The 27,867-nt window shown below is 38.9% G+C and overlaps 4 protein-coding genes across 4 annotated transcripts; 3 read left to right on the top strand and 1 right to left on the bottom strand.

Annotated features, from left to right (window-relative positions):
- Positions 1-228: 228 nt before the first annotated feature.
- On the bottom strand, positions 229-3,278 carry LOC146305928 (galactose-specific lectin nattectin-like). The gene is made up of 10 exons (XM_084713162.1): positions 3,177-3,278; positions 2,980-3,064; positions 2,807-2,866; positions 2,662-2,682; positions 2,504-2,545; positions 1,988-2,026; positions 1,767-1,876; positions 1,355-1,474; positions 1,149-1,260; positions 229-637 (listed from the first exon to the last, which is right to left on the bottom strand). Exons 1-10 carry the CDS (start codon positions 3,276-3,278, stop codon positions 573-575), a joined length of 756 nt encoding a protein of 251 aa, XP_084569288.1. The 3' UTR covers positions 229-572.
- Positions 3,279-7,654: 4,376 nt separating this feature from the next.
- Positions 7,655-25,831, top strand: LOC146305925 (ladderlectin-like). Its single transcript, XM_084713160.1, has 9 exons — positions 7,655-7,745; positions 7,838-7,918; positions 8,042-8,062; positions 8,179-8,220; positions 23,746-23,775; positions 23,933-24,042; positions 24,189-24,308; positions 24,401-24,512; positions 25,416-25,831. The coding sequence occupies exons 1-9, from the start codon at positions 7,655-7,657 to the stop codon at positions 25,478-25,480; spliced, it is 672 nt and encodes a 223-aa protein (XP_084569286.1). The 3' UTR covers positions 25,481-25,831.
- LOC146305927 (ladderlectin-like) lies at positions 8,691-10,533 on the top strand. Its single transcript, XM_084713035.1, has 5 exons — positions 8,691-8,736; positions 8,812-8,957; positions 9,253-9,372; positions 9,468-9,579; positions 10,125-10,533. Exons 1-5 carry the CDS (start codon positions 8,691-8,693, stop codon positions 10,187-10,189), a joined length of 489 nt encoding a protein of 162 aa, XP_084569161.1. The 3' UTR covers positions 10,190-10,533.
- On the top strand, positions 16,694-19,927 carry LOC146305926 (galactose-specific lectin nattectin-like). Its single transcript, XM_084711871.1, has 8 exons — positions 16,694-16,929; positions 17,223-17,243; positions 17,351-17,392; positions 17,842-17,871; positions 18,029-18,138; positions 18,285-18,404; positions 18,497-18,608; positions 19,512-19,927. The coding sequence occupies exons 1-8, from the start codon at positions 16,701-16,703 to the stop codon at positions 19,574-19,576; spliced, it is 729 nt and encodes a 242-aa protein (XP_084567997.1). The 5' UTR covers positions 16,694-16,700; the 3' UTR covers positions 19,577-19,927.
- Positions 25,832-27,867: the final 2,036 nt, after the last annotated feature.

Below are 27,867 nucleotides of genomic sequence, written 5' to 3'. Positions count from 1 at the left end.
CACTGTACTGTGTTATTGTTCCTCTTTTATGATTTAGAGACAAAATTATGTTCAAATTTCCATCCATAGTTTTTAAATGTACTACAGATTTTGACTTGAATTCTGTCAAAAATTTCTGCGAGGTACATAATTGTGTTGTTCAGTGTTATTTAATGTTACTATGGAGCTCTGTGAGATACAGGATTTTATACCAATGCAGGTGGTACACAAACTCAAAAAGCAAACATGTTTCAATGATTAAGCATTTTAATTAATGACCATGATGCAAGAAAAACGAGGTTAAGTTGTGCAAAAAGCATTCTTTTCATTACCATTCAATCTGCTCTTATTTAAAGCACAAGGCCTAAGTTAAGAAGCAGCTCCCTTTTATGTCACTACTTGTCGCTTCTTTCTGTGAGTAGCGTTACAGTGATAGGAAAGAAATACAGGTTCGATTTGAGATATTAAGCCTTTAGGTTATGTATGAGACTGATGATGCAAAGACAGATGAGTGCACAAATGTAAATCCAAACACACATCCTCCAACATTTGTGCTTTTGGCAGGTTCTTCATGTCTCAATGTTGTCCAGGAATCAGCGGCGTGCACAGACATATCCCTTACGAGCAAGACATTCCACGTCATCCCAGCACCTTCGAGCTGTGAGGACCAAAGACACAGGAGTCATTCACAACATGACACAAAACCCGACCCTGTAATGACACCTGCATCCTCAAACAATATAGAAAGATTCATCACAGCAGTGATGGTAAATATGAAGTTGTTTACATCACGTTTCATATTAATAACTTAAAGGATAATTTCAAGATTTTTTCCAACTTGGACCCTATGTTCCCATGTTTTTGTGTCCAAGTGATCAATGGGGACAACAACTTTTGAAATTGGTCCAGTATTGAGGGGGGGCATTGCAGCTATGATTCAGGTCTGGTTTCCAGTTCTACCACTGTACAAACCTAAACTGGTTTGGTTTTACACTAATCAATTGCACTAAATCTTGTTTTAATGTGGTTTTCTGGTAAAATCAGTGTTGCTAAATTAAATGCTTAACAATTAACAGTTAGTAATTGACTTAATATACCCATATTTGACTCAGAAAAACATTATTTTAGACAGTTTTTCATTCTCCATTTAAGACTGGCTTGTCATTTACCTGTCCAGTTAATTTGGAGACAGTTCTGACGGCCACAACGGTCACTGGGCTCTCGAGGACACCAGTTAGAAAAGGTGTAACGTGTACCATCATTCCAGAACCAGAAACGCTCCTACAACACAAAAGTAGTTTAGAATATTATGTGATTAATTGAAAACAGCTTTGATCAAATTCCCTGTCATACCTCAATAAGATCTGTCTTTTACCTGTTGTGCATCAGAGAATCCGACCCAGGTTGGTCTGTAGCGTACAAAACGCTTGATCCAATTTTCCTCATACCTGTTATGCACAGATGCTAGGGTTCCACCTAAGGCCTGACAGTGTCTCTAAAGTGGAGATAAACAGACAGGCAGAAAATGGAGTTAACAAAATACAAAAACATAACCTGAGAAGTATGAGATTGTCAGGTCTGTACCATCTGTAACTGTATCATCTACATAAAGATGAATATTAAACCTGGTTACAGTAATATCATCTATGTAAAGTGTAAACAAAACAGGTCCCAGGTTTAAACTTTGTAAGAGATTGCCAGGTCAGAAGAAAATGCAAATTATGTGTGCAAAGTCTGCAAGTACAACACAGTGATGAAGCTTTCTGCACTCTAATGATCCACATTACCTGAGCTACGGCCCAAGTTTGGGCCCTTGGAATGTAACAGAAGCAGCGTCCTCTGAACAGATACCAACCACGGGGGCAACGTGTGGCTCTCTTGGCAATTTCATGTTTTTCTAAAGGCAAACAGAGAAGTGAGGATAATGTTGAGTCTCAATTCAAGATGCATGTCAAATGTAGTTATTATAGTAATAATTTTATAAAAGAAAGATGAAAACTGTACTCACCTCCATCAGTTGTTGAGTCTGTGCCATTCTCTACGTCCTCTACCATTTAAAACATAATAAGAACAAATTTAAAACATTCCTGGACAATTAATCTATAGACCCATTTATACCTGCATCTGATTTAACTGTCTTTAACCTTGTCAACCACACAGACACACTGCAGACTAAACCATAATAGACTCATTCAACCTTTAAAGCTTCTGCAAACAACGGTCAGATTGTTTCTCATTTCCAGGTCGTCAAAGTTGACGTTTTGGGTCGAAGGCACAACCTACATCACCATTTGGCGACCTAGGAATGAGGCTCAACACTCAAGCATCTTTCTTCAGAACCACTAAGTTGTAGCAGCTTTAAAGGTTGGTTGAGTTTGTAATGACCTCATCTGCTGTGTGTCTGTGTGGTTGGTGAGGTTAAAGATATAGATGTAGGTTTACATGTTACTGGTTCTTTCTTTGTGTTAGTTTGAAGCAGCAAGTTAGCAGAAGTGTTAAAATAATAACTTGTCATTGCACTCACCATCTGATCCGATCTCAGGTTCGTCGGCTTCCTTGTCAAGAGCTGAAGCGTTGGAAACACCAGTGAGTGACTCTTTTTACTTGTGTCAAAGTACAATGTACATAACAAAGTGTAATAAAGTGTGATGTGAATAGAAACATGAGGAAAAATGCACTCACTTGATTCAGGTTCCACTTCCTCTGAAAAATTAAAGGTTTAACACGCCAGTAAGTGACTGATTTCTTTTTTAAATCTCTTCCACTCTGAGTTTAAAGACATGTTTATCATTTGGCTTGATACAAATCTGAAGAAAAATGCACTTACTTTCTGTAGGTGGTGCTTCTGTATTAGGAGCCGCCTCTGGCTCTGGAAGAGCGGGACAGTTTTATACAACAGTAAGTGACTCTTTTTGTTTCTGACGCACAAAACTGGATTAATTGTCTGGCTGTTTATCTCTGTCTTTTCTCTCTTGAACACAACCACACACTCATACTCACCAGCACCGCTAGTCAGAGCCATCATGGCAATGACAAGTACAGACACAGCTAACATCTTCATGGTGAAACTCATGTAGGTGTTGACCTTCATTATAAAGATACAGAGACAGAGAGACATTAATAAGTCTTGTACAGTGAAAAAAAATTAGTGGCTGTCAATCCATTAAAGAAAAGACAGATAGGAGATCATTGCAAACCTGTTGCAGAATTATCGTCTCCTCTTCCTCCTTGGTGATGTATCGAACAGGAGACAGTCTGACTCTTATATACTGTTGCTTATCGTGCCATCCTTCCGTCATGCCATGCTAGAACCGGGAACTGAGGACTCACAAACTGACAATGCAAACACAAAATACCAACATGAATGCACCTGACACCAGTTTCATTCTGCATGAGTTTACTTTATAAACAACATCTAGATCTAGATAGAATGATCCATCAATGCTGCTTTGAATGAAGGTACAGCAGCTCATAACTCGGGACTCGCTCCTGGAGATATAGAAGAATACAGCGCATTGTCTTACAGGCCGAAATGTGCGATCAAAGATGGTAAGCTTCGACAGTGCAGCGTCTCAGTTACAACAACATAACTTTAGCTGTATGTGGTAAGGACTGCAAATCATCATGAATGACAAAGGAGGTGCAGTGCAGAAAGCTCTCTGGGAGAAGATCTACTCCCTTGTCTCTCAGACCTGCATCAGAGAGTCCAACCCAGGCTGATCTGCCCCTCACAAGAGTTTCAGTCTCTCAGAGTTTCCCACTGCCCCATTCTGTGGTTGTCAAATACCAAAGTTTTGGGCATAAGACTTAACAATCAACTATCTCTCTCCAGAATTGCTTGCAGCTTTAAAAGTGGCATGAGATCAAATTTCCAAGAACTTAGGAGTCATACCGATTATACAAGTATAACTGTGTGAAAAACTTTTGCTGGAATGCTCTAATATGAAAATAGTAGTAAGTAAGTAAATAGTAATAGACAGAACAAAAATATTAAAAAGATAAAGATGAAAATATACAATAAAAAGATGAAATGTGTATTTAAAAAAAAAGGCAGTGCAAATGTATAATATGCCTCTTTCCTTTAGCCCTCATCCTTCATATAGCTTTTTGGCTGGCAGCTGTCATCATCTGCCCCAACCTGCCGCAGGTACATGTCATCACAAGATGGCTATCTTGTGATGACATGTACCTGCAACACCTAAGTTAAAGAGAAGTTAAAAAGAAAAAACTCTGTCTGTCCCTTTTATATCATATATTCAGCTCTACTCTAAATTAAAGGCATAAAAGCCGGCCAAAGAAATATTAAAAAATAAATTCATATGTTACAAAGTGCAATGCAATGTGTGTGTGATTACAAAGTTACTCATTACAAAGTATGTACAGCTATGTGACTAACTAAGAGCTGCTCTGCTACATTTATCTGTGTATCATTTATCATCCAATCATACAGCTTTTATGATGCAAAAATGCGTAACTAAATAGCATCAGTGCACGTCAAGGGCTCACACACATCAGGAATCTTTACAAAGAAGAGGCATGTTTTATTTTAATAAATATGGAACTGATACACACATATCTGGCTTATCATTGTGTTATTTTACCTGTATAATCATGTTGGCTGAGTATTCATGCTCTTCTTCAGTTTCAGCTTGCAATTACAAGCACAGTCAAAATAAGCTTTATGGTCTCCAGAGACAAGAAATTTGCTAAAAAAAAAACAAGCTCAATCATGCTAAATCCATGTAAAAGAGACGGAACACCTCACCAGCTGTCCATAACACACTATACAGGCAACATTTACACATACGCATGCGAACTGGGCTATTATTATTTACTTTCATCTAATTTGATAGTGTTTGCTTAGTATAATGTAGCATATCTGGATCAGATAGCTTTCACCGCCTCCTATGTTCACAGAAACTTCAGGTACATCAGAATCACTGTACAAACAATCATTAAACACCTGCGTATCCTGATGATATGTGTCATTTGTACAGTAAACATTGCTGTGAAATCAGATATAAAGTACTCAAACTTGTGTTCATAGCAGTTAACTGTGTTCCACTGTTCTTAGAAAGAAATGAGACATCCAGAAATAAAACAGTTTCCTTATAACTCGCCAGCCCAACTAACAAACTATGAGAGGACATTTTGCCCACACTTTATTTCACTAGACTTGCAAAGAGGCAAATGGGCCAATGCACAAAGTAGGCAGAGGATCAGAGGAGTCAAGGAGATGCAGTCAACAGGTAAAACGACAATAGACCCATAATTTCTACCTGGATGTCTTTCATCATGGAGCACTGTCAAGTTCTGTGCATATAGTGTCTATTATCAGTGGACTTTAAGGGACCGTGCATATGAACGTCCCGTAAGACTGCAGGTATTAAAGGTCACAGATTATGCTCCTTTATGATAAGTTTTTATACGTCTCAGAGGTCCTGAAAACATGCTTTTGAAGGTTCTTTCTTAAAAGTTTAAAGTAACCCTCCCAGCCCTGTATATATATATTCAGCTATCTCAGCTCCACTCATCCTCCACCTCTTTGCCTATTTTTGAATTAACCAGGACTTAGTTGAATCAGACACTGCCATGATGACAGCAGCCAGAGCCTCCACACCGTAAGCTTCACAAGAAGAAACCTCGGAGTAACATCACAGACTCTCTTTCCTCTATGTATTATATAGTCTATGGTCAATATGTATAGACTTAAAGAAAAAGGAATATTATTATTACTGCTACTGTGCATCACCCAACCCTCTCATAAACTGTTATTGAAAGCCTCTGAAAACTTATCTTGAAAAAGTAAAAATGCATACTTGATATCCAAGTTTACTTTCTCATTCAGCATCCACAAAGATCTGAGTGAAAGTAGACGTTCATAAGTATTAGAAAACAGGGTTCAAACTGCTCATTTTTCTGTTTTGAAAAAACACAAAGAAGATACAGCGTCATTTCTCACTTGCCACATTATTTCAATGATATATTCACTTTTACGGAACAATGATAACTCCTCCTATGTTTATGGGAATTTCAGGTACATCAGAATTATTGTACCAACGATCATTTAGACGCCTGTTTATCCTGAGGATATGTTCACAGTAAACAGTAAACATTGCTGTGAAACCAGATATAAAATACTCAAGCTTGTGTTCATAGAAGTTATGAACACAACCTTTGTCTCATTCCTTGGAGTCAGACATGAAACTGTCAAATTATAACTCCACTATGACTTGCTGAACCAACGAGCAAACTATACGAGGACACGTTGCACACACTTGGGTGTATGCAAACGTGCGGGCCAATACACAGATATTTCAGACAGCACAATGGCTAGACCAGGCAGAGGGTCAGAGGAATCAAGAAGATGAGATCAGTGGGTAAAAAAGACAACAAACCCTTACTTTCTACCTGGTTCTGTGCATGTTGGTGTCAGAGTGCATATCTGTAGACTTTGTAGACTCAGTTTTGAGTCCAGTTATGTCTCCTGCCAGTTGACAATTGGTAGCAAATGAAATGACATACACAATAGTCCGATTAATGTGATTGGTTCACACTGGAAATCAACCAGAACTCCAGAGCTGACTTGACAGCAGTCCGTAACCATCCCTTTGAGGTTCACCAGAGAGCACTTGTTTGGTCCACACCAGAGTTCAAGTTCAACATTCACACCAACCAAAATAAATCTCACCAAGGGGGTAGATGCTCCAGGATTTAGTTAAACCAGACTAAACAAGGCTGGTGTGAACCCCTGTCCTGTTGATCCTCAGAGGTGTTTATGTCCTCTGTTGCTTCTGTCCAAAATCCAGAACCAGACACTTGTTTTTGAGGAGATTGTTAGCCTTGAACCACAGTGACATGTGCCTCACCATTTCCATGTAGCCCTTTGTACACAGGTCTACTGGGTGCAGGCCCATTGGCTGTTGTTAACATGATGTTAACATTAACAATGGCCACATAGAGACACAAATGACAACAGAGATGAAAGTACCATAAAGAACACATGACTACCTCAAAGAGACACAAACGTACCACAAAAAGACAAAAAACCCATAGACTAACACAAAGCTACCACAAGTTGGACACAAAACAACTACGGAGAGACAAAAGTATCTCAAAGAGACATAAAACTACTACAAAGAGACAACAACAGACCGCAAGGAGACAAAAAAATCACCACAAAGAGAAACCAAGTTACCATAAACAACAACAACAAAAAAAAACATTTCAGCCTGTAAAACAACGCGTTATATTCGTCCATATCTCCAGGAGCGAGTCCCAAGTTATGAGCCGCCGTTCATTCAAAGCAGCATTGATGGATCATTCTACCCATAGTTGTTGTTTATAAAGACTCAATGAACACAGACTAAACTCATGCAGAATGAAACTGGTGTCAGGTGCATTCATGTTAGAATTTTGTGTTTGCATTGTCAGTTTGTGAGTCCTCAGTTCCCGGTTCTAGGATGGCCTGACGGAAAGATGGTACGATAAGCAACAGTATATAAGAGTCAGACTGTCTCCTGTTCAATACATCACCAAGGAGGAAGAGGAGACGATAATTCTGCAACAGGTTTGCAATGATCTCCTATCGTCTTTTCTTTAATGGATTGACAGCCACTAATTTTTTTTCACTGTACAAGACTTATTAATGTCTCTCTGTCTCTGTATCTTTATAATGAAGGTCAACACCTACATGAGTTTCACCATGAAGATATTAGCTGTGTCTGTACTTGTCATTGCCATGATGGCTCTGACTAGCGGTGCTGGTGAGTATGAGTGTGTGGTTGTGTTCAAGAGAGAAAAGACAGAGATAAACAGCCAGACAATTAATCCAGTTTTGTGCGTCAGAAACAAAAAGAGTCACTTACTGTTGTATCAAACTGTCCCGCTCTTCCAGAGCCAGAGGCGGCTCCTAATACAGAAGCACCACCTACAGAAAGTAAGTGCATTTTTCTTCAGATTTGTATCAAGCCACATGATAAACATGTCTTTAAACTCAGAGAGGAAGAGATTAAAAAAGAAATCAGTCACTTACTGGTGTGTTAAACCTTTAATTTTTCAGAGGAAGTGGAACCTGAATCAAGTGAGTGCATTTTTCCTCATGTTTCTATTCACATCACACTTTATTACACTTTGTTATGTACATTGTACTTTGACACAAGTAAAAAGAGTCACTCACTGGTGTTTCCAACGCTTCAGCTCTTGACAAGGAAGCCGACGAACCTGAGATCGGATCAGATGGTGAGTGCAATGACAAGTTATTATTTTAACACTTCTGCTAACTTGCTGCTTCAAACTAACACAAAGAAAGAACCAGTAACATGTAAACCTACATCTATATCTTTAACCTCACCAACCACACAGACACACAGCAGATGAGGTCATTACAAACTCAACCAACCTTTAAAGCTGCTACAACTTATTGATTCTGAAGAAAGATGCTTGAGTGTTGAGCCTCATTCCTAGGTCGCCAAATGGTGATGTAGGTTGTGCCTCCAACCCAAAACGTCAACTTTGACAACCTGGAAATGAGAAACAATCTGACCGTTGTTTGCAGAAGCTTTAAAGGTTGAATGAGTCTTTTATGGTTTAGTCTGCAGTGTGTCTGTGTGGTTGACAAGGTTAAAGACAGTTAAATCAGATGCAGGTATAAATGGGTCTATAGATTAATTGTCCAGGAATGTTTTAAATTTGTTCTTATTATGTTTTAAATGGTAGAGGATGTAGAGAATGGCACAGACTCAACAACTGATGGAGGTGAGTACAGTTTTCATCTTTCTTTTATAAAATTATTACTATAATAACTACATTTGACATGCATCTTGAATTGAGACTCAACATTATCCTCTCTTCTCTGTTTGCCTTTAGAAAATCATGAAATTGCCAAGAGAGCCACACGTTGCCCCCGTGGTTGGTATCTGTTCAGAGGACGCTGCTTCTGTTACATTCCAAGGGCCCAGACTTGGGCCGTAGCTCAGGTAATGTGGATCATTAGAGTGCAGAAAGCTTCATCACTGCGTTTATTGTACTTGCAGACTTTACACACATAATTTGCATTTTCTTCTGACCTGGCAATCTCTTACAAAGTTTAAACCTGGGACCTGTTTTGTTTACACTTTACATAGATGATATTACTGTAACCAGGTTTAATATTCGTCTTTATGCAGATGATACAGTTACAGATGATACAGACCTGACAATCTCATACTTCTCAGGTTATGTTTTTGTTTTTGTTAACTCCATTTTCTGCCTGTCTGTTTATCTCCACTTTAGAGACACTGTCAGGCCTTAGGTGGAACCCTAGCATCTGTGCATAACAGGTATGAGGAAAATTGGATCAAGCGTTTTGTACGCTACAGACCAACCTGGGTCGGATTCTCTGATGCACAACAGGTAAAAGACAGATCTTATTGAGGTATGATAGGAAAATTTGATCAAAACTGTTTTCAATTAATCACATAATATTCTAAACTACTTTTGTGTTGTAGGAGCATTACTGGTTCTGGAATGATGGTACACGTTACACCTTTTCTAACTGGTGTCCTCGAGAGCCCAATAACTATAGTGGCCATCAGAACTGTCTCCAAATTAACTGGACAGGTAAATGAAAAGCCAGTGTTGAGAATTAAAGCATAACGTGTGAGTGTCAGAAATGATAACTGATTTTTTTTTTACATAAATGGAGAATGAAAAACTGTTTAAAAATGTTTTTCTGAGTCAAATATGGGTATATTAAGTCAATTACTAACTGTTAATTGATGATCAGCTTTAATAAACTGTTAATCAATTAATCAAGTCTCAACTGATTAGTGTAAAACCAAACCAGTTTAGGTTTGTACAGTGGTAGAACTGGAAACCAGACCTGAATCATAGCTGCAATGCCCCCCCTCAATACTGGACCAATTTCAAAAGCTGTTGTCCCCATTGATCACTTGGACACAAAAACATGGGAACATAGGGTCCAAGTTGGAAAAAAACCTGAAATTGTCCTTTAAGTCATTAATATAAAACTTGATATAAACAACTTCATATTTACCATCACTGCTGTGATGAATCTTTCTATATTGTTTGAGGATGCAGGTGTCATTACAGGGTCGGGTTTTGTGTCATGTTGTGAATGACTCCTGTGTCTTTGGTCCTCACAGCTCGAAGGTGCTGGGATGACTTGGGATGTCTTGCTCGTAGGGGATATGTCTGTGCACGCCGCTGATTCCTGGACAACACTGAGACATGAAGAACCTGCCAAAAACACAAATGTTGGAGGATGTGTGTTTGGATTTACATTTGTGCACTCATCTGTCTTTGCGTCATCAGTCTCATACATAACCTAAAGGATTTATATCTCAAATCAAATCTGTATTTCTTTGCTATCGCTGTAACGCTACTCACAGAAAGAAGCGACAAGTAGTGACATAAAAGGGAGCTGCTTCTTAACTTAGGCCTTGTGCTTTAAATAAGAGCAGATTGAATGGTAATGAAAAGAATGCTTTTTGCACAGCTTTACCTTGTTTTTCTTGTATCATGATCATTAATTAAAATGCTTAATCATTGAAACATGTTTGCTTTTTGAGTTTGTGTACCACCTGCATTGGTATAAAATCCTGTATCTCACAGAGCTCCATAGTAACATTAAATAACACTGAACAACACAATTATGTACCTCGCAGAAATTTTTGACAGAATTCAAATTCATCAATACATTACAACACATTGACTCTGGACTGACATAATTCTCCATTCAAGGAACTCTGCAAAGAAAAGTCATATTAACCTGCTGAAAAATGTTGATTGTCCAATTTTGTAACATCAGTGAGTTTATGAAAGTATTGAGGAAGTCCATAGTTTGCCAAGGATAGCATGCCAGTACCAGGAACTACGGACACACACACTGACAATGCACACACAAAATGCAAACATGAATGCACGACACCACCTTCAGGCATGATTTCTCTATTTGTCTAATGATAGTGTTTGTTGAGTCTCATGAAGCAAAATCGCATCAGTGCCACACCCTGGTGGCAGGGATTACAAACCATCATGTGTGACCAAGGCATCATGGGTAATTACCTTCAGAAATGAGGAGGGTTTTGAAAGAGGTGAACACCAGGGTGACAGCTGACCCAAGCAAAAATCATAAGTGTGTTCCGACTGACCCCATAGCTCCCATGTTCATCACTGCACTCTGCTAGTTTCTCTCTAGCCAAGAGCATTTCCTCTCCCGAACTGCCCCAGAAGGCCTTTCAAGCAACTACCTTGCATATATATCAATATTTTTTCGTCTTGTCATAGCAGCTGGTATTGCAGCATTATTGGTCAGTTTGAGTTTGAAATTAAGCCAAATCACACCAGTAATACCAAGTTTTACCAGTAGGTGCTGCAGGGGACTCAGCCGCTCCTGAGCACAACATTACAAGAGCTGAAGCATGAGTGAAGAGTTGTAACACCGTGAGTTTTCCATAACACGTTCCTCTAAATGTTTTACAGCCTCTGTTGTCATATTTTGTGCTTCATAGTGCACCACACTTTTTCAGTGACAGGTCTGTACTGCAGGCAGGTCAGTCTAGTACCTGCAGTCTTTTACTGCAAAGCCACACTTGCAGAATGTGTCTTGGCATCTTCCTGAAATACGCAGGGCAGCATATGTTGCTCCAAAATCTGTATGCACCTTTCAGCATTAATGGGGCCTTCACAGATGTGACAGTCACCCATGATGCCATGGTCACTAACACAGCCCCCATACCATCACAGATGCTGGTTTATGAAGTTATCTGGATGGTCCTTTTCCGATTTCAATAATCTATATTTTGTTACTATTCCTATGTTCTACATTTCCTATGTTATATACCCCTGATTATATTGCTTGTTTGCTATTTATTGTCTTTTTATTTTATTGATTTTACTATATTTTTGCTATCCACTTTGCTGCTGTAATACTGGAAATTTCCCCACTGTGGGACTAAGAAAGGAATATCTTATCTTATCTTATCTTATCTTATTTTATCTTATCTTATCTTATCTTATCTTATCTTATCTTATCTTATCTTTTAATGCAGTGCCAACTGAGGGGTCAAAGGTTGCAGGCATTTTTCAGCCTTGTCCCTTACGTGTAGAGATGTCCCTGGATTCTCTGAATCTTTTTTATGATATCATGGATTTATATATGGTGAACTCCCTAAATTTCTTGCAGTTTTGTGAAACATTGTTCTGAAATCCATGCTTGTGAACAGTTCAGCCTTTTGAGGATGCATCTTTAATATCCAGTCATGATACTGTCACCTGTTACCAATTAACTTGTCAACCTGTGGAATGTTCCACGCAATGTTTCTTGAGCTTTCCACAAAGTTCCCAGATTTTTGTTGTCCCTGTCCCAGCTCTTCTGGAACATGTAAGGGGCATCAAATTCAGAATGGAATGAGTGTGTATTTACAAAAAACGATTAAGTTAATCAGTGTGTGCCACAAATAACTGTCTTTGTACTGTATTCAGTTGGATACGGGTCAAAAGGTTTTTGCCACTTCTGTGTGCAATGCTTGATAATACTTTTGTTCCTGAAAACCCAAAGAACTGGAAGAGTGTCACGTGAATGTTTGGAGATTAATATCTGATCCATTTTTGCTTCACTAGACTTAGCAAACATTTTGACTAGACAAACAGAGACAAAACATGGGCCTGAAGGTGGTGTCGTGCATTCATGTTTGCATTTTATGTGTGCATTGTCAGTGGTTGTATCTGTAGTTCCTGGTACTGGCATGCTATCCTTGGCAAACTATGGACTTCATCAATACTTTCACAAACTCACTGATGTTACAAAATTGGACAATCAACATTTTTCAGCAGGTTAATATGACTTTTCTTTGCAGAGTTCCTTGAATGGAGAATTATGTCAGTCCAGAGTCAATGTGTTGTAATGTATTGATGCAAGTTTGGCACAGCTTAACATGTCCAGCCATGATGGTGGCAGCTTCTGGGATCTTGGTGCTGGCAAAGTATCATGCATTTATAATAATGCTGTGCTGGAATATGCTTGTGTTGGAATGTAGATGGTAGAAATAATTACTAAAGAAAAAACCCAGAGATGTTAGAATGGATGGAAAGAGATTTTCAGATGCTCCAGTAAACATGGTCAGGAGAGAATTTAAAGGTCCCTATGATTTAATTGATTGTTGTTCATGATGAAACAGACTCATTTTCTCTAGGAATGTAGAAGGACTCAAGAACTCAGATTATGGATGACTAGATCAGGACCTGGGGGGGTTGAACCATGTCTCAGTTGGATGCAGGATGTTAGAGTCTCTAATGCTTAACCTTAATCTTCTTGCTCTCCAAGGACTGGATAGGTGTGGGTGGTGGGTCTGACATTTCAGATTTTGCCAAACTCCAGTTTTTTCCCTGGTGTTTCTCCTCGTGCTTAGATTAGGATTGGGTACTGAGATGCAGTATTGCACCAGCTCCTATATGACTGGTACCTACTGAACAGAATCACAGTGCAGATTACTGTACCTTATTTGGTGCCACACACCAGAGTTGTCAGTTGCAATAGGTGTGGTGCAGGTGTTACAGACACATCACCAAAGGTCACTAGTTAACATTATGCTAGGACTCTGTCTGCGTGGATCTGGCAGCAGGGAGGCAGGGTCGTCATTTGGATAGAAGCTTATGTGACTCCAAAACCTGAATGCACCCTTTAGCATTAATTGGCCTTTCACAAATGTGACAGCTAGCCATGCCGTGGGCACTAACACACCTCAGTACCAACACAGATGCTGACTTTAGAAGTTAGCACTAGTCACAGTTTGCATGGCCTTTCCCCTCTTTAGCCAGGAGGTTACAACGTCCATGATTTCCAAGAAACAATCTGAAATGTGGACTCGTCAGACCACAGCATAATTGTCCACTTTACGTCAGTCCATCTCAGATGAGCTTGGGCCTCAGAGAAGGCTGCAGTGCTTCTGGATAATGTTGAGATGTAGCTTTTGTTTGCATGGTAGAATCGTAAACTGTGTTTGGAGATGCAGCGACAAATTCATTATCGACAACAAGTTTCCAAGGTGTTCTCAAGGCCGTGTAGTATCCTGTATAAAATTGTGTGGATTTTTAATGCAGTGCCACCCAAGGGGTCAAAGCTGACAGACATTCAGTGTTGGTTTTTGGTCTCACCTCATAGTTGCAAAGATTTCTCTGGATTCTCTGTATGATATTACAGATTGATAGTTGGTGATATCTCTAAATGCCTTGCAGTTTTGTTGTATGTATTGATGTAAGTTGGACACAGCTTAACATGTCCAGCCATGATGGTGGCAACTTCTGGGATCTTGGTGCTGGCAAATTATCATGCATTTATAATAATTCTGTGCTGGTACGTTCATAAGTATTAGAAAACAGGGTTCAAACTGCTCATTTTGCTGTTTTGAACAAACACAAAGAAGATACAGCGTCATTTCTCATTTATATGCCACTTTATTTCAATGATATATTCACATCTTACATCTAACACACTGGAAAATAATGACTAATAAAGTGAACAGATACAAAGCAATGTGTGACTTGGTAATTACAAAGTTGCCCATGACAAACTAAGTTAAGAGTGATGAACTCACTAACAGGTATGTGATTCATGAAGGGCTTCAATGCAACATTAATCCATGTGTATCATTTATTATCTAATAATTCAGCATTTATGATTTAAAACATCTAAAAAAGATTGTGGATATCTTTTTTACCTCATCAATGCAGGCACAGTCAAATTAAGTGTGCAGTGCACAATTAAGGCTCACACACATGGTAATCTTTCTGAACAAAAGGTCTGCATTACTGAAAAAAGCCTGATACAACCAAAACAAATAATTGGTTTAACATTGTTTGATTTCATCGTGCTGGTTGCGGATACATGCTGTTCTTCAGTGACACCCTGATTCAGTTTCACATATTTGGCTTATGTACACCTGGGCGCTGTTGGTACAAGCACAGTCAAAGTAAGCTTCATGGTCTCCAGAGACAAGAAATAACTCCACTATGACTTGCTGAACCAACAAGCAAACTACGAGGACATGTTGCACACACTTGGGTGCAAGTATGCAAATGTGTGGGCCAATACACAAATATTTCAGACAGCACAATGGCTAGACCAGGCAGAGGGTCAGAGGAATCAAGAAGATGAGATCAGTGGGTAAAAAAGACAAACAACAAACCCTTACTTTCTACTTGGATGTCTTTCATCGTGGAGCTCCTTCAGGTTCTGTGCATGTTGGTGTCAGAGTGCATATCAGTAGACTTTGTAGACTCAGTTTTGAGTCCAGTTATGTCTCCTGCCAGTTGACAATTGATAGCAAATGAAATGACATACACAATAGTCCGATTAATGTGATTGGTTCACACTGGAAATCAACCAGAACTCCAGAGCTGACTTGACAACAGCCCGTAACCATCCCTTTGAGGTTCACCAGAGAGCACTTGTTTGGTCCACACCAGAGTTCAAGTTCAACATTCACACCAACCAAAATAAATCTCACCAAGGGGGTAGATGCTCCAGGATTTAGTTAAGCCAGACTAAACAAGGCTGGTGTGAACCCCTGTCCTGTTGATCCTCAGAGGTGTTTATTTCCTCTGTTGCTTCTGTCCAAAATCCAAAACCAGACACTTGTTTTTGAGGAGATTGTTAGCCTTGAACCACAGTGACATGTGCCTCACCATTTCCATGTAGCCCTTTGTACACAGGTCTACTGGGTGCAGGCCCATTGGCTGTTGTTAACATGATGTTAACATTAACAATGGCCACATAGAGACACAAATGACAACAGAGATGAAAGTACCATAAAGAACACATGACTACCTCAAAGAGACACAAACGTACCACAAAAAGACAAAAAACCCATAGACTGACACAAAGCTACCACAAGTTGGACACAAAACAGCTACAGAGAGACAAAAGTATCTCAAAGCGACATAAAACTACTACAAAGAGACAACAACAGACCACAAGGAGACAAAAAATCACCACAAAGAGACACCAAGTTACCATTAAAAAAAACTCAAGGGACAGTTCAGTAGTTTGATCATTGAATTTCGTCATCAAAACACCAAATTAGAAAATAATGTTTTGCAAGAACAGTTTTCTATCTTTTAGTCAGGTTCAGTGACAAAGATAACCTGTGCCAAAGAACAATGACGCTGTTCTGGAGGCTCATGGTCTTTAACGCACACATTCTTTTAATGTCCATCAATGTTAATGGGTGTATATGTTCACTGTCATGTTTCTAAACTCGTACTGCCTCTTCCTCCTCTTCTACGTGTGCAATGCTTGACAACACTTCTGATCCTGAAGTTTCAAATAACTGGAAGAATAGCAAATTATTGTTAGGAGATATCTGATACATCTGTAGACTCAGTGAACACAGACAAAACTCATACAGAATTTGTTTCTGATTCTGGTGTCAGGTGCATTCATGTTAGTGTTTTGTGTTTGCATTGTCAGTTTGCGGGTCCTCAGTTCCCGGTTCTAGGATGACATGACGGAAAGATGGTACGATAAGCAACAGTATATAAGAGTCAGACTGTCTCCTGTTCAATACATCACCAAGGAGGAAGAGGAGACGATAATTCTGCAACAGGTTTGTAATTACCTCTTATTATTTTCTGTCTTTTCTTTAATGGACTGACAGCCACTCAGAATAATCTTTCTCTTTACAAGTATTATTGTCTTTTTATTGATGGTCAAGATCTGCATGGGTTTCACCATGAAGATATTAGCTGTGTCTGTGCTTGTCATTGCCATGGTGGCTCTGACTAGCAGTGCTGGTGAGTATCACTATTTAGGCTGTGTTTGTATAAAAACAGATTCAGACAATTTATCCAGTTTTGTGCGCCAGAAGCAAAAAGAGTCACTTACTGTTGTATCAAACTGTCCCGCTCTTCCAGAGGCAGCTGCTAATACAGAAGCACCACCTACAGAAAGTAAGTGCATTTTTCTTCAGATTTGTATCAGGCCACATGATAAACATGTCTTTAAACTCAGAGAGGAAGAAATTTAAACATATGCATGAGTTTCACCATGAAGATGTTAGCTGAGTTCATACTTGTTGTTGCCACGGTGCGTCTGACTAGCGGTGCTGGTGACTATTACTGTTTAAGCTGTGTTTGTATGTGAGAATTCTGAATATTGTGTTCAAGAGAGAAAAGACTCAGAGAGGAAGAGATTAAAAAAATAATCAGTTACTTACTGGTGTGTTAAACCTTTCATTTTTCAGAGGAAGTGGAACCTGAATCAAGTGAGTGCATTTTTTCCTCGTATTTCTATTCACATCACACTTTGTTATGTACATTGTACTTTGACACAAGTAAAAAGAGTCACTCACTGGTGTTTCCAACGCTTCAGCTCTTGACAAGGAAGCCGACGAACCTGAGATCGGATCATATGGTGAGTGCAATGACAAGTTATTATTTTAACACTTCTGCTAACTTGCTGCCTCAAACTAACACAAAGAACCAATGACATGTAAACATGCATCTGTATCTTTAACCTCACCAACACACAGACACACAGCAGATGAGGTCATTACAAACTCAACCGACCTTTAAAGCTGCTACAACTTAGTGATTCTGAAGAAAGATGGTTGAGTGTTGAGCCTCGTTCCCAAGTTCTCGAAGAGCGATGGAAGTCGTGCTTCAAACCCAAAATATTGATTTTGACAATCTGGGAATCATGAGTTTTTGAAGCTTTGGGGCCAAGCTGCTGTATTTGATGTTTGATGTTTGTCTGTTCACTGTTTTTACCACATCAACTGCACTGAAACAACCATGTTTTTTATTGTTTTCATTTATTCACTGTTATTGCCACTAATGTGTCAAATTGTCTGTGTATTTCAGAGGAACACGAAGTAACAGATGGTGATGAAGGTGAATACAGTTCTCTTCAGATTTTTACAAATGTGTATTACACATAAACACTGGTTTCAAAGTGCCAGTAGATGTTTTTTTAGATTATTACTACATTTATCACATTTGGCATCAAATTGAGACTCAGCATTATCCTCACTTCTCTGTTTACCTCTAGGAAAACATGAAATTGCCAAGAGAGCCACACGTTGTCGCTGTGGTTGGTATCTGTACAGAGGACGCTGCTTCCGTTACTTTCCAAGGGCCCAAACTTGGGCCGTAGCTCAGGTAATGTGGATCATTAGAGTGCAGAAAGCTTCATCACTGCGTTTATTCTACTTGCACACTTTACACACATAATTTGGACTCTTTATTTAGTTAGGCTATGATTTTGATTTTATCAATACCTCTCTGTCTGTTCATCTCCACTGTAGAGACACTGCCAGAGCATGGGTGCAAACCTAGCATCTGTGCATAACAGGTATGAGGACAACTGGATGAAGCGTTTGGCAGGTTCCAGATCAGCCTGGATTGGATTCTCTGATGCACAACAGGTAAAAGACAAGTCAACAAATGGTCTGAGAGGTATTTAATTAAATGTGTTTTTAGTGACTCACACAATATCACATTCTATTTTGTCCTTTAGGAGGGTTACTGGTTATGGATTAATGGTGGACGCATCACCTATTGGAACTTTTGTCGTAGACAGCCTGATAACGCTGGCCGCAAGCAGCACTGTGCACAGTTTAACTGGTCAGGTAAATAAGCATACTGTGTGAGTGTTATTACTGATCAAACACAATTAAAAGAGGGATTGATTGCTGGAGAGATAAAGGTTGGACGACAAACTCATAAATTGTTTGGAATCAAATGTTGGTTTATCAATTGAAAAATGAGTGAGGCATAATGTTAAATCATTTCCTTTCCAGTATAATTTAATTTTATATTGTTTTAACATTAAAGGGTTACTCGTGTTGAGGGACGGCACTGCAGCCAGCAGAGCCAAACTAAGCTACAGTGTAATTCTACTAGTGAGGTTTGTGTGGAGATGACTGACCAGTGGGACAGATGGACAAGGGCAATATAGTTGGGGCTTTATTTATTGATTTTAGTGCCACATTTGATCTGGTCAGTCATGATAATTAATGGGTCATTTCCCTCTCCACCTCTTGTAAATTGTGGTGTAACACAAGACAGTTGCTTTGGTCCACAATTCCACTTAATTTATACAAATTAATTTCCACACATACGCTCCGGCATGACAGTATTTGCTGATGACATTATTGTATATGCAGCACAAATAGAGGCGACCCTCCAAATAGACCTACTAAATATTAAACATTGGGTCTGTAGCCACAAACTTAAATTCAAACTTAAAAACCTAAATTCCAAGAATACAAGAATGATGGCTGTTGGGGCGGCTGTTTAGCTCAGTAAAATAATAAAGAAGTTAACCTTTAATTATAAACTACTGTATAATTACCCTGTCATACCACACTGACAACAGCTAAGAGGTTTTTTTTTGTAATACTATAGTAAAAAATATAATAATAATTCTCCCTGGACAAATGATTTGTGTATATAGTTTTAGTATGCAGGTGTCATTACAGGGTCAGGTTTTGTGTCATGCTGAATGACTCCTGTGTCTTTGTAACTCACAGCTCGAAGGTGCTGGGATGACGACAACTGTCTTGCTCGTAAGGGATATATCTGTGCACACCGCTGATTCCTGGACAACACTGAGACATGAAGAACCTGCGCAAATATTGGAGGATGTGTGTTTGTGTTTATATTTGTGCACTTATCTGTCTTCATGTCATCAGTCTCATTCATAATCTAAAGCCTTAATATCTCAAATCAAATCTGTATTTCTTTGCTATCGCTATAACGCTACTGATGGAAAGAAGCAACAAGTGACATAAAAGGGAGCTGCTTCTTAACTTAGGCCTTGTGCTTTAAATAAGAGCAGCCTGAACGGGAATGAAAAGAATGCTTTTTGCACAACTTGACCTTGTAATCACCTGTTTTTCTTGTTTCATGCATGATTAATAATTAAACTGCTCAAGCATCAAAACAAGCGTGTTTGTGAGAAAAAAAAACCCATAGACTGACACAAAGCTACTACAAGTTGGACACAAAACAACTACAGAGAGACAAAAGTATCTCAAACAGACATAAAACTACTACACAGAGATATCAACAGACCACAAGGAGACAAAAAATCACCACAAAGAGACACCAAGTTACCATAATAAAAAAAAAAAAAACTAAACATTTCGGCCTGTAAGACAACGCGTTGTATTCTTCCATCTCTCCAGGAGCGAGTCCCGAGTTGTGAGCTGCCGTACCTTCATTGATGGATCATTTTACTCATAGTTGTTGGACAGAAATACATGTACAGTCATTGTTGAAATGATATCCTTGGCTAGCTATGAAACTCTTTAGTACCTAAATAAACTCACTGATGCTGCCAAAATTGGGCAACCAACATTATTTTGCAGGTTACTCAGAATTTGCCTCGCGGCCCTGCTTGAATGGAGAATGAGGGTTCAGAGTCTTAAAAAATATTGATAGAAGTTTGGCAGAACATTTCATTGATTGGCTTTTTTAAAATCACTGGCCATGAAGATGTCATCTTCTGGGAGCTCGGTGCTGACAAATCACATCATGTATTTTTGATAATGCTGTTTCTAAACTTGTGTTGAATTGTACATGGCAGAGATAAAGACTGACGAAAAGGTGAGATGGATGGCAAAAGATTTTCAGAAGTTCCAATTTAGGCAAGCAGGGCCATGGGAGAATTTTAGTGTCCCTGGGATTTCACTGATTCTTGTTCATGACAAAACAGACTGCTCACCCCTTTCGAAATGTAGATTCCTCTGTTCAGTCTGTACATAGGACAGAGAAGGACTTGAATGATGGATAGCTTGATTCAAGCCCTGGGGTGTGACCCATGCTTCAGTCAGACAGAGGATGATATAGCCTCTAATCAAAAACCTACGTCATCTTTTTCTCCAAGGACTGAATATTCGCGAGCAAGATGTTGGGTCGGGGTGGATGGTGAGCCTGACCCCTCAGAGAGTTCCAACTCTAGATCTTCCTCCTTCACTGAGATGCACCCCTTTGACTTTAAAACAGACAAATGTGTATTTGAGAGTTTTGTGGAAGGCACAGACATGTGGGAAATAGTTAGACGAGTTATCCTTCAAAGTGTTGTGTACAAGTGGGTGACAAGTCAAGTTATTTTTCTATGAAGACACTCCAGAAAGCACAAGGGACAGTTCAGTAGTTTGATCATTGAATTTGGACTCCTCGTCATCAAAACACCAAATTAGTAAATAACTTTTTGTAAGAAGAGTTTTCTATCCTTTAGTCAGGTTCAGTGACAAAGATAACCTGTGCCAAAGAACAATGACGCTGTTCTGGAGGCTCATGGTCTTTAACGCACACATTCTTTTAATGTCCATCAATGTTAATGGGTGTATATGTTCACTGTCATGTTTCTAAACTCATACTGCCTCTTCCTCCTCTTCTACGTGTGCAATGCTTGACAACACTTCTGATCCTAAAGTTTCAAATAACTGGAAGAATAGCAAATAAGTGTTAGGAGATATCTGATACATCTGTAGACTCAGTGAACTCTAAACTAAACTCACAGAATTTGTTTCTGAAACTGGTGTCAGGTGCATTCATGTTAGTGTTTGGTGTTTGCATTGTCAATTTGTGAATCCTCAGTTCCTGGTTCTAGGATGACATGATGGGAAGATGGCACGATAAGTAACAGTATATAAGAGTCAGACTGTCTCCTGTTCAATACATCACCAAGGAGGAAGAGGTAAAGATAATTCTGCAACAGGTTTGTGATTACCTCTTATTATTTTCTGTCTTTTCTTTAATGGACTGACAGCCACTCAGAATAGTCTTTCTCTTTACAAGTATTATTAATGTCTTTTTATTGAAGGTCAACATCTGCACGAGTTTCACCATGAAGATATTAGCTGTGTCTGTGCTTGTCATTGCCATGGTGGCTCTGACTAGCGGTGCTGGTGAGTATCACTATTTAGGCTGTGTTTGTATAAAAACCGAGATTAACAGCCAGACAATTTATCCAGTTTTGTGCGCCAGAAGCAAAAAGAGTCACTTACTGTTGTATCAAACTGTCCCGCTCTTCCAGAGGCAGCTGCTAATACAGAAGCACCACCTACAGAAAGTAAATGCATTTTTCTTCAGATTTGTATCAGGCCACATGATAAACATGTCTTTAAACTCAGAGAGGAAGAGATTTAAACATCTCCATGAGTTTCACCATGAAGATGTTAGCTGAGTTCATACTTGTTGTTGCCACGGTGCGTCTGACTAGCGGTGCTGGTGACTATTACTGTTTAGGCTGTGTTTGTATGTGAGAATTCTGAACATTGTGTTCAAGAGAGAAAAGACAGAGATGAACAGACAATTAATCCAGTTTTGTGCACCACAAGCCAAAAGAGTCACTTACTGTTGTATCAAACTGTCCCGCTCTTCCAGAGCCAGAGGCGGCTCCTAATACAGAAGCACCACCTACGGAAAGTAAGTGCATTTTTCTTCAGATTTGTATCAAGCCACATGATAAACATGTCTTTAAACTCAGAGAGGAAGAGATTTAAAAAAAAAAAAATCAGTTACTTACTGGTGTGTTAAACCTTTCATTTTTCAGAGGAAGTGGAACCTGAATCCAGTGAGTGCATTTTTCCTCATATTTCTATTCACATCACACTTTGTTATGTACATTGTACTTTGACACAAGTAAAAAGAGTCACTCACTGGTGTTTCCAACGCTTCAGCTCTTGACAAGGAAGCCGACGAACCTGAGAGCGGATTAGATGGTGAGTGCAATGACAAGTTATTATTTTAACACTTCTGCTAACTTGCTGCCTCAAACTAACACAAAGAAAGAACCAGTAACATGTAAACCTACATCTATATCTTTAACCTCACCAACCACACAGACACACAGCAGATGAGGTCATTACAAACTCAACCAACCTTTAAAGCTGCTACAACTTAGTGATTCTGAAGAAAGATGGTTGAGTGTTGAGCCTCGTTCCCAAGTTATCGAAGAGCGATGGAAGTCGTGCCTCAAACCCCAAAAATATTGATTTTGACCATCTGGGAATCAGTTTCAGCAATCTATCAAGGTTGCATGAGTCTATAATGATTTAGTCTGCAGTGTGTCCGTGTGGTTGACGAGGTTAAACACAGTTAATGATGATACCAGTATACATGTTGTTGGTTTTCTCTTTGTGTTAGTTTGATAAAACATACAGGAGGATTGTGTGAAAATCTTTTTTTTTTTTTTTTTCATATCACAGATGTTGAAGAAATGCACTAAAGCAAGTCTTACTGATAAAATATAGTCACAGAGGCAGATATAGCAGTTTAGTGTGGGGCACTGTACCGAAAAGAAAAAGAACAAATCATCAGTGAAAATATTGTGAACTGGGGACAGCTTTGTAGTTTTATAAGTTTAGTTACTTACATAAGTTATGCTACGCGCCTCATGTTACATAAGTTCAAAAGAGGTCGCACAAGACACAAATAATGGTCTCTTGGGATAAAGACCTGTGATTGTTTGACACATCCATCCACCACAACCTCCATGTGGATTTTCTCACTCTTCATTCTACATAATGAGACTTTGATGGCACCTCAAAACATTAAGTTCCAGAAATGATGCTGGTTGGTTACTTAAAACATGAGTTTTTGAAGCTTTGGGGCCAAGCTGCTGTATTTGATGTTTGATGTTTGTCTGTTCACTGTTTTTACCACATCAACTGCACTGAAACAACCATGTTTTTTATTGTTTTCATTTATCCACTGTTATTGCCACTAATGCGTCAAATTGTCTGTGTATTTCAGAGGAACAGAAATTAACAGATGGTGATGAAGGTGAATACAGTTCTCTTCAGATTTTTACAAATGTGTATTACACATAAACACTGGTTTCAAAGTGCCAGTAGATGTTTTTTTAGATTATTACTACATTTATCACATTTGGCATCAAATTGAGACTCAGCATTATCCTCACTTCTCTGTTTACCTTTAGGAAAACATGAAATTGCCAAGAGAGCCACACGTTGTCGCTGTGGTTGGTATCTGTACAGAGGACGCTGCTTCCGTTACTTTTCAGGGGCCCAAACTTGGGCCGTAGCTCAGGTAATCTGGATCATTAGAGTGCAGAAAGCTTCATCACTATGTTTATTCTACTTGCACACTTTACACACATAATTTGGACTCTTTTATTAGTTAGGCTATGATTTTGATTTTATCAACACCTCTCTGTCTGTTCATCTCCACTGTAGAGACACTGCCAGAGCATGGGTGCAAACCTAGCATCTGTGCATAACAAGTATGAGGAAAACTGGATGAAGCGTTTGGCAGGTTCCAGATCAGCCTGGATTGGATTCTCTGATGCACAACAGGTAAAAGACAAGTCAACAAATGGTCTGAGAGGTATTTCATTAAATGTGTTTTTAGTGACTCACACAATATCACATTCTATTTTGTCCTCTAGGAGGGTTACTGGTTATGGATTAATGGTGGACGCATCACCTATTGGAACTTTTGTCGTAGACAGCCTGATAACGCTGGCCGCAAGCAGCACTGTGCACAGTTTAACTGGACAGGTAAATAAGCATACTGTGTGAGTGTTATTACTGATCAAACACAATTAAAAGAGGGATTGATTGCTGGAGAGATAAATGTTGGACGACAAACTCATAAATTGTTTGGAATCAAATACTGGTTTATCAATTGAAAAATGAGCGAGGCATAATGTTAAATCATTTCCTTTCCAGTATAATTTAATTTTATATTGTTTTAACATTAAAGGGTTACTCGTGTTGAGGGACGGCACTGCAGCCAGCAGAGCCAAACTAAGCTACAGTGTAATTCTACTAGTGAGGTTTGTGTGGAGATGACTGACCAGTGGGACAGATGGACAAGGGCAATATAGTTGGGGCTTTATTTATTGATTTTAGTGCCACATTTGATCTGGTCAGTCATGATAATTAATGGGTCATTTCCCTCTCCACCTCTTGTAAATTGTGGTGTAACACAAGACAGTTGCTTTGGTCCACATTTCCACTTAATTTATACAAATTAATTTCCACACATACTCTCCGGCATGACAGTATTTGCTGATGACATTATTGTATATGCAGCACAAATAGAGGCGACCCTCCAAATAGACCTACTAAATATTAAACATTGGGTCTGTAGCCACAAACTTAAATTCAAACTTAAAAACCTAAATTCCAAGAATACAAGAATGATGGCTGTTGGGGCGGCTGTTTAGCTCAGTAAAATAATAAAGAAGTTAACCTTTAATTATAAACTACTGTATAATTACCCTGTCATACCACACTGACAACAGCTAAGAGGTTTTTTTTTGTAATACTATAGTAAAAAATATAATAATAATTCTCCCTGGACAAATGATTTGTCTATATAGTTTTAGTATACAGGTGTCATTACAGGGTCAGGTTTTGTGTCATGCTGAATGACTCCTGTGTCTTTGTAACTCACAGCTCGAAGGTGCTGGGATGACGACAACTGTCTTGCTCGTAAGGGATATATCTGTGCACACCGCTGATTCCTGGACAACACTGAGACATGAAGAACCTGCGCAAATATTGGAGGATGTGTGTTTGTGTTTATATTTGTGCACTTATCTGTCTTCATGTCATCAGTCTCATTCATAATCTAAAGCCTTAATATCTCAAATCAAATCTGTATTTCTTTGCTATCGCTATAACGCTACTGATGGAAAGAAGCAACAAGTGACATAAAAGGGAGCTGCTTCTTAACTTAGGCCTTGTGCTTTAAATAAGAGCAGCCTGAACGGGAATGAAAAGAATGCTTTTTGCACAACTTGACCTTGTAATCACCTGTTTTTCTTGTTTCATGCATGATTAATAATTAAAATGTTCAAGCATCAAAACAAGCTTGTTTGTGAGTTAATTGGTATAAATCCTCAAGGTCTCTCAAGTAGTACCATTAAATATTGAACACAACAATTGTTAAGTACCTTGTAGAGATCTACAGAATTTAAATACAAGATTTGCAGTACATTTGAAAACCTTGGATGGAAATTTCAACATTATTTTGCCTTTGAATCAGAGAAGAGGACCAGCATCACAGCATAGTGACAGCACTTCCTCCCAACTGTGAAAATACTGTTATCATCCAAGAGCTGACATCTAATTAAAAGAAGCATTTACAGTCCAGAGCAACTGCCAATGTTAGCTACACAGAAGTCCAGTCAGTTAGCTAACCTGTCAATACTACTCCTACTACTGAAAAATAGGCTGGGTCTGTAGGTGGTGAATACAGTAATATTGCACTATGACTTTAAAATTATAGTATTTTAACCCTCCTATTATCCTTGGGGTCAATTTGACCCCATTCAATATTTATCATTCAAGAAGTAATAGTTGACCTTTGTGTTTTTGCTTCATATTTCATGACTTTTCCTAATTTGATGGGTACAATTGATTAAGCATAAAATTATCATGATGATATTTTTTCAATGTGCTGAACACATATTACACGCATCAGTGTTCCTCTGGGGTCAGTTTGACCCCAAGCTGTTTTAGCTGTGTAAAACTTGTCTGTGTGTGACCCATGTGTGACCTAACATCCCCACATCTGCAGGTGCAGAGTTGAAACTTTTGAGTTGATACATGACATGGGGGAGGGGGAACAATATTGGCAGGTGTCAGGTTTGTCCCACCCGAAATGGTTCTAAGACCAGCATGACCTGTTCGCTATGCAAGAAATAAGTCTGCAAGGAGCATGAACACACTCTCTGCACATCCTGTGTAAAGTAGTGCAGACTAGAAGCTTGACTGTGGGCATGAAGAACTGTTCCATGTTCTGACTATCTGACTGATGTTCTCATTATGATTTTCTGTTTCATAAATGGGTGAATTTTCAAACATGTAAACCCCCTCACACACACCAAAAAAACAAAAATAAAACAAATCATAAACAAAAAAAAAGGATAACAAATGAGGAGGGGTGAGTGAGACTTTATAGTGACTAACCACAAATATGTTATGAAAAAAGGAGATAAAAATAAGTAAATAAATATGTTTATGAGAGGATAGGGGGGTCACTAACATCAATAATGGTTCATTCTGTGAGAGTCATGAATGTGCACCCCAAATTAGAAAAGGTTTGGATGAAAGATTTTCAAAATACACTCTAAAACTGAAAATTTGACCTGACGGTGGCGCTGCAGGAAAGGTCACATCATCACCAAAATCAATAGGGTTCGTACTCTTGTGGTCATTAATGTTGTCAGTAAATTTGAGAAGATTTGGATGAAAACTTTTCAAGATAAATTAATTTTAATTAATTTCCCCTAATCCTCTAGTGCCTGATGGTGGCGCTAGATTTAGGTTTCATTATCAAGGGGTTATTTATGTATTCAACAAATAAACAAAGTGCCTGACACAAAAACTTGGTCAACAATTTTCTGTAAATCATTTTCTGGAGGCAAATATCCCTGGGGTCAGATTGACCCCAAGGGTAAAATGTGTTAGTGATATTTGAGGATGATAGGAGGGTTAAACAAAATTAATGTACATACAGAAACAACCAGGGAAGGGGTACTACGACTACACTGAATGGCAAAACTTTGCCATGTGCGCCATATTACACAAAGGCTCTGAACAAGATGGTAACCATTAATCGCTTTACACACAATCAATCACAGCTCTGATCACACACACTCTGATTCTACCCATCAAAATAAAAGCCCCCTATCTGTGTCACTGTTCTACCAGCTGCTTGATCAGTGCAGTGCTGATGTGATTAGTTGCTCCCAATCAAGGAGAAAAGAAGAGAGACAGGAGGGACAAAACAGAAAGAACCAGCTTCTGTGTTGAGTGCTGATCTGTGTCTTGATACAGGGCACTGCACAGGCAGGCACTCTTATGCATAGGAATACGAAATACTAGTTGGGAAATGTATGGC

The sequence above is a fragment of the Lutjanus erythropterus genome, chromosome 23, assembly GCF_056507025.1.
Source record: "Lutjanus erythropterus isolate fLutEry1 chromosome 23, fLutEry1.hap2, whole genome shotgun sequence".
Taxonomy (NCBI): Eukaryota; Metazoa; Chordata; class Actinopteri; order Lutjaniformes; family Lutjanidae; genus Lutjanus; species Lutjanus erythropterus.
This window is presented reverse-complemented; position numbering and strand designations above follow the sequence as displayed.